Consider the following 13466-nt stretch of genomic DNA (forward strand, 5'->3'; position numbering starts at 1 on the left):
TGAACATAGAATTTAGTGGCTAAAGAGCCTGACATTCTCCTGGAGCCCAACACAGAGCAAAAAAGAAAATTACATTCATCAAGTTGCCAGAAGCTTGACTCAAAATAAATGCCAATACAGCTCAGTGTCCATTGGATGTATCAACAGGCAACAGTTTGCTAACACACTCACCATGAAAACTTAAGTAAGATGCTTTCAACTAGTTTTTCACTTGCAAAACATGCAACCAAAAAAAAAAAAAGGATCAGTGCAGGTTTAAAGCATAAATATGATGGAATTTGTAAAAATACAATTATTTAAGTCAAACCTGAAAAAGAATTCACTGTCACATCCATTATCAGATTAGCAAATAACCATCAGCGAGATTACTTACAAAGTAATGACAAATTTTTCAAGAATTTGCGATCATTTATTTAATGGACACACTTGGATTCTTCCAGATACATAACATTATCATTATGTTTTCAGATGGATTTATTGCTGAATGTTGTCTGCAGCTCTTTGAGGGTCAGATACCCTGTTTTACAGGGCTCCACAGGCATAGAGGAAGATCTGCACATGGCACCAGCCAAAGGCCAGGCTGCATAGCTACCACTAGCAGCTGCCACAGGTGTATCCACCTGATGGCTATCATGGGATACCTGATTTAGACAGGGGTCATTAGGAGGGGGTGGAAGAGAGGAGGGAGGGCAAATCTGGGAAGGAAGTTGGAGAGGGAGGATGAGGAGAGGAGAGCTCTGGAGATCATCCAAAACCTCCTCCCCCTCCACATCCGCAACCTTTTTATCTTCTTTGTTCTTTTCATCTTCCTTTCCCGTGTCAAAGCCAGAGTCTGGGCTCTGCGGCTCCCTTTTCAAGCTATCACATTTTGGAGAGATGGTGAGGGAGGGGCAAAGGGAGGGGTGAAGGTTGTGGCTGGTGTGCAGATTGTGGAAATCATCCTGATAAGTGAAGTAGGCAGGACTGGCCTCGGTTCGAGCTGAGCTGCTGGAGGAACTGGACATGAAGTAGCCCATGTTAGAGAAGCAGGATGAAGAAGAGGAAGAGAAATTGTCAGCAACCCCACTGGTGTCTGAGCCAGGTGAGGGGTAGCTCCTGAAGTGAAGCAGGGCGCTGGTGGAGCTGGAGGAGGGAGAGGTGGAGGGGACCACATCCCAGCTTTCACACACTTCAACTGTGGAGATGTGATCACATGGCCGGGTCATGAAGAAAGATTCAGAGGCTGAGGCAGGATTCAGCCATGTCTACGGAAGAGGAGAGAGTCACAATAGAAAATGCACTTGTAGAATGATGCAATAGTAGAGTGGGTGTTACCTAAATTTATAACCATGAATGTCTTGAGTATTTTTGTGTACAGTATGTGAAAGTGAATGTTTATCTCTCATTTTTTGTAAGTGCTCTGTATGTGAGTGTGTGGATGAAGAGGCGTGTTTTTTTACGGTTCAAATTTTGAGTTTTGTAATCTGGGACAAACTGTGGCTACAACTCTGTCCTTTTTACTGGTAATGACTGAGACACTTTAAACTGAAAACAGGCAAAGAGGTCATTCAGTGGCTGAGGAGCCCCAAACCGTAAAGGCTCTGCCTCCTTCCCAAGTTAACTTTGGTGAAGGTTGACTAAGAACTAACTTTGCAGAAAAAAAATACAGAAAACTTTAGTAAGATTTTGAATGTAATACTTTTGATAGAAATGGTATTGATGGTATTATAGTGTGATATTGCATTTCTATAGGGTTACCAGGCCTACTGTATATATAGCGCAGCTATAAATAAATAAATACATTTGGTCCCAGCATTGAACCCTGAGGCACTCCAGTTAGGAGAGAGGAGATATGTTTGCCATTAGAAACAAATCATCTTTATTTTACCTTAAGATTTCCTCCATGGACCGAGTGAAGAGTGTAGAAGTATTTTGAAGGGTTTGGTACTAGCTTCCCTTTACGGAGCCTGAAACAGCAAACGGAAGCCACCAGATTATACACATGGCATGTTTGCACAATTCTGAGCAGCTATTGTTGGGAGGACATTGCATTTACTTACATTCATTGTGGACAGCCTAACCTCAAATCACATTTTCTCAGTTCAAACCTAAACTTAACCTGGACCTCAGAGATTAATCTTTGCCGCAGTAGGACTGGGCTTAAGTCCCCACGAGAATTACTGTTCCCAACAAAGTTGCGTTCATGCTGGAAACAGTGCCAGCAAGGCTAGAAACACACAAACACAATCACATACATGCTGATATTATGCTCACCCCCTGCTTGTACAACTTCTGTAAAGGACCAGCATTACAACCAGGATGAGACCAAAGCTGAACATCACTCCCCACATTAGCAGCCATGTCTGATCCAGAATCCACCCTGAAACAGAGAGCTGTCATTACAAAGTGTCAAATGCACATGCAAAATGAATAGATAAATAAATAATCTTTATTCTCTTCTAATCTATAGTAATTTACTTATTTGTTTACAAGGTCAAACCTGCATTTTCTGCAAGAAGCTTAGTAAAACTAATGTAACCATTCACCAGACTACTTGAGTCTGTAAAAAAGCACCTCCACGTTACTTTTTTGGTCTGAGTGGTTTTAGTTGTCTGGAAATGCACCGTGTTTCTCTTGTTGTTACCTTGATCCTGTGATATTACTTCCATGTTTGTTTCTCCCACCCAGGATGTTGCTGGACTCCAGTTGCTCCAGTGGCTTGTATACTTTTCAGAGGGTTTGACTCTCACCCTGACCTGGCAGTGCCCCTCAAGTTGCCAAGAATTTATTTTCAGCTTTCTTTCTTGAGTGGAGAGAGTTCGGGCCTCCTGACAACAGATGGAACAATGGCACAACATCGAAATTACAGTGTATCTTAACAACCAGAATCTCAAAATATTTGTCATAGAAATTTAGATAATGAGCAGCACGAGTCCTTTTGTATTTGTTTGACTCATGTGTGAAACAAGCACTGCCCTGCTTGCCGTGACCAGGGCATTAAACCAAGATAAGAGACCAAAAACAGAGCTAAAAGAGAGTGAATATCGCAAACACAGCTGAAGGATGTTTGCTAACAAATATGCCATATAAACTTAAGAGGAAACGATATGCCAACTTTGTGTTTTCGCCTCAGCTATACTTCGATTTAGTGCTACGCATGCCAACATGACGGTGAACATGGTAAACATTGAACCTGCTAAACATGTCAGCATTGTCACTGTGAGCATATGCATGCTGATGTTAGCGTTTAGCGTTTAGCACTGCTGTGCCTCACAAAGCCTCCATGTGCTTGATTTATTATTATGCTCAAATAGCATGTTGTGATAAAGAATGTAGTAATTCTGTGTTGTATTTTTTTTTATAAAATGTTATGTCATGCAAGCAGGTGCAAGGCTCTCACCTTCCATGTCTGACCTTTATTTTTGATCTGAACTTGGAAGTTAAAGACCGTGAGGTGTTTGGTGATGGGGCTGCCTGGACTCCATGATATCCAGGTCACATTGGCGGTGCTGCTGACATTGGGAACACCTGGAGGATGCATTTTGACTGTATGCGCACGAACGCACACACACACACACACACACACACACAAAACGTGTGAAAAGCATGCAACAAGGTCCACTAAAGTTGATAAGTTATTTCTGTGTAACTTTTTTTTGGACATCCACGAACATAATTGGTGAATTTTGTATCATAAAATGTTTCCAATGGCACGTAACATAAACATGTCATTCTATTATAACCAGATTTGTGAATAACTTTTTAAAAGCAACATAAAAAGGAAACAGGTTAGTAAAGTAAGTAAAAGCCACTCACTGTGACTGACTGGGTGATATTCTTTGAGGATCTCCACCAACGTGCCATTACACTCCATGCTGATGTTGGGCATTTTGTCATAAGAGTTGAATATCTGGAGGGATCCATAATATGATCAAACAGTGAAGACAGAAATTGACTGTTGATTATTATTATGGATTTAATGTTTATTTCGGTGCAATATTTTCTCTATGATGGCTGATATAAAAATTCAAATATCAAACAGTGATTTAACAGGGTTAGGTCGAGAAATCCACTAGATGTTTACATGTTCTTATGAATGATATATGTTAACGACTTACTTGATTTTCAAAGTGCAAACTGCAGCCGGGAGGAGAGTTTTGGTGCTGATTCAGCTTGCAGCTTCGCCTAAGTAAAAAAAAAAAAAAAGGACACTACTAACTGCTGCAGATTTGACCAACTGAGAGTGCTGCTGTTATCATGTTTTCATTTCCAAAGGCCGTAACAAAAAAGGTTGTTTTTTTTCTCTTCATGGAGATATTTCCACTGCGTAACATTTTGGCCAGCAATGACAAGTATAATATGTCTAACATCTTACACTATTTGGCTCCGAAGTTTCATGTGGTTCCAGGTCTTCTTCACACCAAAGATCCAACAGTCCTCGCCAGGAGCCACAAGAGAGCTGTTCCATGTGCAGCTGACATTGTTGATAAAGTCATTCACACAAGAGAGTCCTTGAGTAACAGGGACATAACACCGGACAAAAAGAGAGAGATTAGGACACTGTTTCATTCAAATAACCCTCAAAAAAATGACACAGGGACAAACTACAGGTGTACTGTGTGTATTCTACAAATGAGCAGTTTAAATGCAAATTTTAAATGATCGATTTTAAAATATCCAAATTTTGTCAAATGCAATCAGGGCTGATTTTTGTTTTACATTTTTTTGTAATCTGATAACGTAATCACCATCACATGTAATCTGTTACAGTTACAACCCTGATTGTACCTTGCGAGCCTTCGTGAGAGTGGGCTGCATCCACCGAACACAGAACCACCAGGATGTAGAAGGACCACAGGATCTGCATCACTACGACGACAATATGACTGTGAACAGAGAGGATCATAACATAAAAACAACAGACGGACATTCTGAATCAGCAGTGTGAAACACATTAACATATTCATCAGAAAAATGATTACATACTAGAAAGGATCTTGAAAACTGTTACTGTCCTTAACAACAAATTTGAGGTTGTGTTCTTTACGTGCTGCTTTCTACTTCTACTCCAGTACGTCTCAGAGGGAAATATTATACCACTACATTTAACAGCTTTAGCTACATTATAAATTAAGACTTTTGCACATAAAACATATGAAGAGCTCATAAAAGATATTTGTTATAAATTGAACTACCCAACAGTACATACAAGTACTGTAGCTGATTAATCAACTAATAGATTGATTCATCGTTTAATTTTTCATGCAAAAACATATGCTAATTATGTGTATAATGTTAATTATGTTAATTATTTCAATTTCTTTTTTTTTTTTTGTGAAGGCATCACTTTGGGCTGTCTGGTAACTGTGATGGCATTTCTCAGTATTGTCAGAATATTTACCAACCAGATCAATCGGTTAATGGAGAAAATAATGGGCAGATTAATCCATAATGAATGAATCATCCATTTCGGTCCGAACCAAAATATGAGCTTAAAAATGAGCTCCACCTCACCTAACTATAACAGAAAGATCCTGCATGAGTAATTGTAATCTAATGATATGATAAATTATAGTATAACAGTTTTGCTTTTAAGTACATTGTCCTGATTATACTTGCAGGGACTTTTTACAGTGTGATATTAATACTTAACATTCTTTAATTCTTTATTTAAGTAAGGAATCTGTATACTTCCCCAACCACAGTAAAAGGAAGTCTAAAGTTGAATCCAAAAGCAGCATTTAAAGTATATCTAAGTTCAACTGGTAATATGTGCACCCACTCAAGTGGTGGTGATGACCACATAGCAACGGTGGACTGAGAGCAGTTACCCAAACCTCTATATGACTTTCTTTTGTTTTAAGAAGAGAAACTCAATTCTGAAACCTGAATGTCGAAACTACATCAGCCAATCATCATCAGCAGAGTGCTTATGAGAGTGAGAGAGCGTTAGTGGATCCACACTGCGCAAAATACTCATCATCAAGGCGACAAGCAGTTATAAGTGAAACTTGACTGAAAACACATGGCACCTGTGCTGGTGCACCATCGAGTGCCCCAGTGTCCCACTTTTTTATTTTATATACATGTATTTTTTTCTCATATTTTTATATTTGCATTTATTATTATATAGTTATATCCCTTGTTTTTGCACAAATTCTTTTACTGACACTTGTTACTGCACCTTTTCTGTCTCCCCTGTTGCTGTAATAATACATTTCCCTATTATGGTATAAATAAAGTCTCTCTTATCTCTTTTACAGTCCAGTGTGGACACAAATTGTCATGCAATCCTGCTTAAGAAAGCGTATGGGACACAAGAATAGACAAAAAATAGTCCTCTGTACATTTATCAGATATGTTTTCCATAAGGTCACACATTTGTCACCAGTTTGAGTCATCAGGCGTTGGTTTTCCCCTCTAAGCTTGAACTGCGTACAACTAGAATTAAAAGAGCTGATGTGGTACTGCAATCAATGCGCATATTACAATATAACAACCTGTTACTAATAACTGTTCACTGTCACTACATCAGTAGATCAGGAAACATACATTAAAATACTAGAACATATAGAGTCAAGTTATTTTAAAAAAATCATCAGTAAAAAAAAGTGATACAGTACCTGATGAGACTTGTTCAGTAAGGGTAGCTGGGGGTCCCTGAGAGGAAGCACATTGTCATCTCCTCCACCGAACTGATGAGTTTAGAAGGTTTCCTTTTCTTCTGACTCTTTCAGTCCCTCTTTCTTTCTACCTGCACATCACTATCTCACTCTCTTGCGCAATCTCCCCCTCACTCACTTTCTGTCACTCACACTCATCCCTCTGTCTCCTCATTCTCGCCCTTCTCTCTTCTTTAAAGTGCCCAGTGACATTTTCCACTGGTAACCACAGCCTGCGCCTGGGGCTTACAGGAAGCCCGGTGAAGCTGTGTGTGTGTGAGGGTGAGAGAGGACGAGCCGGGGTGGAGACGACGGGGGAGTGAGGAGGGGTGAGCTCTGTTGCAGAGCACCTCCTCCTGCTCGCCAGCAGCAGCTACCTGGACCCAATCACAGCTTTAAAGATAATTGCACTGAAAACAACAAATACACAGGACACCACATCCGGTTTCAATCACAATGTATAGTGAGCTGTATAAAAAGAAACTGTCATGTTGTCTTATGAAGTGGTTTATGTTAGTGAAACTCAGCTGAAATTGAAGAATCAGAGGATTGAAGAGGCAAAAGCTACCAGATTTAGAACCAGGGGGTTATGAACAATGCAAACACACACACACACACACAAAAAGTTGTACAGCATCAAAACCGCTGCTGTTACAGCCGCAACCACTGCAGACAAACAGATATATATCCACCGGTGCTTCTACAGGGGGGAGAGAGGAAAAGAGGTTGAAAGTGGAAGCAGCAAACTGTTCCTCACTCAAAGGTCACCAAGCTTTTCGTATAGCCACAGGCCTCAAGAGATTGTTTGTCCGTTGCTATCTAATCAACTTCCCTCAGTTTCAAATGTGTGAGAGACACGTCTGACGTGTGGGGTAAGAAAAGGGGGAGGATTATGTATTTTTTCTGTTTGCTAAATGAAAGGTAGTTTGATCTTTCTGGGTCAGCAAAGGGGCTTTAGTGTTTCCATGCCCCAGATTAATTTATTCTATTCTATTACAATTTAGTTTTCTGGCAGAGTTACTGTAAAAATCATTCTGCTAATTGGAACCAAACATTTGACCTTTAGAGAAGTGTTGCCATGAAAATATACCTAAAGTACCAAATGTAAAAGTATGCAGAATGTCCCATGTCAGCACAACAAATACACATTAACATGTAAGCATCGCTGATGTTCTGACTCGTGAACAGGGAACTAGTTTCAACTACTTACTGCCGAGGAGCTCAGTCTGTAATGATAAATGATCATTCATTTATTGACTGTTGTTGAAAATATGTTATACTTTGTATTACTCTGAGTCTGTAAAAATAGCAGCAAAAACTTGCATTTCAAGTCAAGAGGAGCGTCCAAACCAAATATCAATAAGCCGCGAGAGCTTTAGACTTTAGACTTTTTCTTTATTTGATCCCCCATAGGGGGAAATTTTCATGTTACAGCAGCAACAATTGAACAGGGAGAGTGAAAAGAAGCAATAGTAGAAGAAAAAATAGCAATAGCAAAAAATAAATATAAATATAAATATATGGAAAAGCAACAAAAAACACGGGAAACACACAAAAATAAGGCAGAAACGAGAAAAGTTTTGAGGAGCTGCTGCAACTGGCTGCCACTCTCGCGGCGCCATCTTGTTGATGATCCAGTTTAGACCCCAAACTTCACCCCAATAGTTTTCATACAGTCCCTACTCATCATCATCATCATCATGTCAGGGCCTCCACGATGCAACGAAACAAGACTGATGTGTCCTGATCGGAGATTGGAGAACGAAACTAATCCTTGTACTAGATGCAGAAAATTAAGTCGTCGCGGAAAAAGAGTAGCATGTATAAGAGCGACACTCAAAGCCGTGCAGTCAAATGTCATGTGAGTGCGGTAGGTATGGCACGGCAAACGGAGGGGATAAGATCAATGCACGTCTTAAAGTTCAATGAAGGCTGCGTAACACGCTCTGTACATAGGACTACAAACCACAAAGCCTTCACGCATACAACAAGTGTTGCAATACAATATGTTTGAACTTGGCAGTCAGCAGCCGACTGGTTTGGGTGCTTTGCGTGGGGCCAAGCCTGCAGTAGGCCAGAGGGCGATCTAATGCACCCCCCTCCCCCCCGCGCTAGTTCCTGCAGCTACTTAGGTGTCAGCATCAGCAAGCAGTGGTAACAGGAGAGACAAGGGCAGCACGGGGGTTGAAGCATGCGGGGGAGTTGCAAGAAGCATTCGCCGAAAGGTCAAAGTCCGCCGTGCCTGAGGCGGGAAGTCGCTAAAAAAGACCATTGCGATGTTTGTGCTCGCAAGGCAATAAGAAAACAGACTCCGTCGACAAACCACAAAGGCAGAGGGGGGTGCTCAGTGGCGAGGAGGTGAGAGCAGTGACAAGGGAGGGCACACTCTTACTGCAAAACATGTAGCTCTATAACCAAACGATGACGCAACTCCAACATTTTACTGCTTACACAGTGCTACTTACAAAAATACTTCTTAAAGACAACTAACTGACTCTCGTTTGACAGTTTATTGACTCATCTTATGGAGAAGTCAAACACTAAAATATGTACAATTCCTGTAAGTAGAGGCCAGATGTGACTAAGCTCAATATCCTGTGGTGAAAATGGTTGTACTTTAACCTGCCACAATATGATTCACGTTCAGTTCCAACAGGGTTATCGCCCTTATAGTCAACGGAAACTTGAACAAGACACGGCCACGCTAGTGGCTCGGCGAGGCTGTGCTTGTGGTTGCACGGCGGGTCTGTGAGCTAAATGCTACAAGTTAGCAGGCTAATGTTTGTCAGGTTGTTGTTGTTTAGCGTGCTATCATGCAAACATTTGGTAATGAACACAGAGCACAAGTACAGCTGAGGTCATTTCACTCAGAAACCAATGTATTGGACAAACAATGAGTTTATGGTGGCTAAACATTCTCATTCTCAACACCTCATTTGACGTGATGCAGACTAAACAAGCTTCAACAAGGAGTCAAGGAGTCAAGGAGGCAGTTTCGGCGCTGACTGAACACCTCAGCTCGGGTTTATTCTCAGGGTTGATTGTGCATTGTCGAATCATTGTACGCAATTTCTAATAGTCTTGTCTCTGCGTTGTAAAGGTTGGATCAGATTACCTCTGCAGAGGCTCATTTAAAGGCCCGACTTGATAGTAGAGGCAGCAGTTACTGACAAAAAGCGAGTTTCAGTGGTTTCTGTTGAAACCACCTCCATTGTGCTGCATTTACACATCACACACGCAGACACACATAAACCTTTCAGCTGCTGATCACATTCAGTGGTTTAGGCTCCTTTAGTTTTATAGTGTGTTTTATTTGCCCCAAGTCTGTTAAATAAGATGAATCATGCTAACTGATCATTTTTGGTTTGATTTCACTGTACACATTTTGAAGTGTATTGATATACATGTACACACACACACACACACACACACATACACACACACACGTTGCTGTAACAACCAACAGCGCACAAAGATTGATTAAAGTTTGGTTTAGGGGCATCAAAGGTATCTTTTATCTAGCCAATAATCTTTTTAGTAGTATCTCATCTCTAACCTCCCTCTTGGTTGTTTACTGTTAAGGAACAAACTTACAGAAAAATATGGTTGCAAATCGCACTTTATTTTTGCATTTACAAAGTAACCCAAAGTGTGAATCGCAAGGGTGCTGTGTGTGTTGTGGTCGCATGGTAGGAAACAGGAGCTCATTTTGTGGTGCTCTTTTTTTTCATTTCCTTTAATTTTTTGTCGAGCTTCTGGTTCAAGATGTTTTTCTCTGTCCACTGGACTGCAGACAAACCACGGAGAGACACGTTATGACCAACGAAGGTTGTGTAAATTAAAAAAAAAAAAGGCATCAGAGCAAACAGACCAGAACAATCCTGGAGAAATCCAGAGGCTTACCCATCTCATCTGTCTTGTGGCCGTACCAGACATGAGGGTCGGCGGGCCAGGCAGTCAGAGGGTGGCTGATGTAGGAGTCTCTGGTGAGCGATTTCCATGTGAAGGGAGCACCTGGTGGATTCAGTGGGCCGAATCAGCAGTGGGACGTAACGTCAAAGCTGATGTGCTCTTGTTTAGCTGCTATAATGTTCACCATTTTAGTTTTACATGTTAGCCACTATTTGCTAATTAGCACTAAACACACTTTGCTGAGGCCACTGGGGATGATTTCTCAAATATTTATCCATAAATAGACATACTGGAAAATAATTAAAAAAAATTTTACGATAACATTTGATTTGATGATAGTGCTAAATTTGAAAATGAATTTCTTCTTCTTACATGTGGCTTAATTTTGGCTGAACAGCAGCACAAGTAGAGAAATATACAGCAGTGTCTATCCAGCTGTGAAACCTCAGCTAACATCTGCAACCATGAGCTGCTGTTCATAATTAGACCAAGTAAGTCTCCAGCAACAAAACCTCTGAGGGTATTTAATTGAGAATGGCTGCTTTTTTATCGGTAACTCAACTTGTTATTTGAGGAATGATGTGTGATTCATTCACTCAAAAGTTATATTATCTTGATTTGAATACCAACCAAACAACTTAGCACACAATGATACCATATGTGTGGTCATTTATCGTATTTGTACAACAATTTTGCCGTATGCACGCTGCACAATAAATAATGCCAAAAGTGCCATGGTGTATGATAATTTGACCATTTTGTGACGCTTACAATGAGTAGCTGGTTTTGGTCTATACTATTTAATGGTCATTCAATGTACAATGATTATGATTGCAAAATATGAGCTACCAGTGACTGTGTTTACATCTCTCGTCACGTGACCTCTCTCCAGCCAATCGTGGCACAGGGAGCGTGAGCATTTATTTGAACATTTAAGCACAATTTCTGTCAAAATGCTGCCCCGCTTTTCAAGAGATAACAGCCTGTTGATGAGGTCAATCTGATTGGTCTGATTCACTATCTATATAATTAGCTTAAGGCCTTGCTTTCATGCAGAATATGAACAGGTTTCCAATCATGCTTTTTTTTTATAATAGCAGGTTATAACACAAATTGTCAGACGTATGGAGACACACCCTCTTACACGCATCACAGCAATGTCAGCTCACCTAAAAAAAGAGGAAGAAGAGTACAGATGTGCGTAGATTTGCAGGCTGTTGACTCGTGCACCATTATTTTACTCGACATATGATAATTTCAAGCCTCTTGTATTTGTATTTCCCATCTGGCAACACTGTTACCCCACCTGGCACACAAGCGGACAGAGTGAGTGAGAGTAAGTTGGTGTTTCACAGTGTGCAGTGTAGCAGTGCTCATGGCAACATTCACAGCTGAATTATTCAGCAGGATAAAACAGATTCTGTTTCAACTACTCTGGATTCCCTTGATTTACTACTGCAGCGTCGTCCATGTGGCAACTGCCTGTAAACTAATAATGTTGTGTCAGCCTAACAGTGTATTACAACTTGTGGTCAATATCACAGATGCACAAGTTCCTGACCTGAAATAAGTGTAAAGCCTCAGGTAGTCCCTCTTTCCCCATATAGTCTTACAGCAAATACAGGGCATGAAATAAAGAGCGTTACAGATTAAGATTAACAGGAAGTGGTTGGTGTCATTAGAGACTTGATGCACAAACCTGGAAATATGTTGGTGCGAAGAAAGTGGCCCAAGCTGTGGTAGCTGCTGGGGCGCGAGAGGGCTGATCCAGGATCGACATAGTGAGGCAGCGACAGGGGAGGCACCCGAGGGCTTTCTACTGCCCCCACCTACGGCACAAAGTGTTCAGAAGAAATCGTCAGTAGCAACAACACACACAGACAAAAACAGTGCTGCCTTCTCACCTGCGTCTTTGCTGGTTTTGTGTCTTTTTGGCCAATTGAGGTCATACTGAGGTAAAAACCACAGCAGAGTGGAGTCAGAACAAAAGGTGTTGCATTTCTTAAGAATGTCATGCAAGACACCTGAGAACATTACATCAGGTTTCACCTCTGGACAAGAGAAGAAAAAAAAACTGTGAATGCACCCATACACTTACTTATTTTACTCGGTTATTTTGTTATTTGCTACGCACTGCCGCACTCTAACTGCTTTAATGACAAGACATTTGGAAGATTATAACAGTTTGTCAAATGGTACACAGGCTGAAATCTAAGCTAAAACTCTTTAGATGCAGTCTTTCAAGTCACCTGTGAAAAAAAAAAATTGGTTTCTTTTGATATCCTATCAGTGAAAACTGCAGTGTTGACCGTCGACAAATCCACACACTCTCACAGCACAGACATGTGAAAACAGATACCATAAATGAAGATAAATGACGATTTTCAATGCATCAAAACAAATGGGAGATATTTGTTGTCTAATGTTGTCTGTGTAAGATTGATCAAAGCCATGTATCATGCTGCCATAATTTCAGTTACATTGAAAAGAGATTCACAAAAACAAAAAAAACACATTTTATGTTTTTATTCAACTTTATTTCACAATTTTATGCCATTTATTGTGTTCTTTGTTATAATACCACACACAAATGTCAACTGGCTAAAACAATATAAAACATAACTTCCACAATTTTTCATTATTTATATTATGTACATGCACTCATTTCATATTCAGAGGCAACAAAATCTCAAGCCTTCGCTTCCTCTCAAGTGCACTTTCGTCCGTCTTTCTTGCTGGTTGAGAGGCCATTCCAATGAGGATCCTTCAGCTTCTCTTCAGCCAGATCCACTTGAAGATTTAATAGCTTTTTGATTTATACAGGTTTATATTCATTTTCAAAAGCATCGTGGGCTAAAATGAACGTGATAATATTTCTAACCGGCCGGGAGCCAAAACAAACACACAGCAACG

General features: G+C 40.5%; 1 protein-coding gene and 1 long non-coding RNA gene across 2 annotated transcripts; both read right to left on the bottom strand.

The window, feature by feature from the left end:
* Positions 1-394: 394 nt before the first annotated feature.
* Positions 395-6867, bottom strand: il2rb (interleukin 2 receptor, beta). Its single transcript, XM_070847794.1, has 10 exons — positions 6603-6867; positions 4768-4865; positions 4355-4490; positions 4098-4164; positions 3796-3889; positions 3380-3525; positions 2624-2807; positions 2254-2359; positions 1868-1946; positions 395-1244 (listed from the first exon to the last, which is right to left on the bottom strand). Exons 2-10 carry the CDS (start codon positions 4844-4846, stop codon positions 465-467), a joined length of 1671 nt encoding a protein of 556 aa, XP_070703895.1. The 5' UTR covers positions 4847-4865; positions 6603-6867; the 3' UTR covers positions 395-464.
* Positions 6868-10322: 3455 nt separating this feature from the next.
* On the bottom strand, positions 10323-12325 carry LOC139216169 (uncharacterized). The gene is made up of 3 exons (XR_011585560.1): positions 12253-12325; positions 10545-10655; positions 10323-10428 (listed from the first exon to the last, which is right to left on the bottom strand). It is a non-coding gene; the product is annotated as an uncharacterized lncRNA (long non-coding RNA).
* Between the last annotated feature and the right edge of the window lie 1141 nt (positions 12326-13466).

The sequence above is a fragment of the Pempheris klunzingeri genome, chromosome 17 (genome assembly GCF_042242105.1).
Source record: "Pempheris klunzingeri isolate RE-2024b chromosome 17, fPemKlu1.hap1, whole genome shotgun sequence".
NCBI classification, from domain to species: Eukaryota; Metazoa; Chordata; class Actinopteri; order Acropomatiformes; family Pempheridae; genus Pempheris; species Pempheris klunzingeri.

What these genes read in the sequence shown, in the direction of transcription:
- il2rb (XM_070847794.1), bottom strand. Translation starts at nt 4,846, where the DNA reads ATGCAGATCCTGTGGTCCTTCTACATCCTGGTGGTTCTGTGTTCGGTG. An exon ending in CTCTCACGAAGGCTCGCAAG is followed by an intron (nt 4,491 to 4,767) that starts GTACAATCAGGG and finishes CTGTTACTCAAG; the next exon opens with GACTCTCTTGTGTGAATGAC. An exon ending in ATATCACCCAGTCAGTCACA is followed by an intron (nt 3,526 to 3,795) that starts GTGAGTGGCTTT and finishes GTGCGCATACAG; the next exon opens with TCAAAATGCATCCTCCAGGT.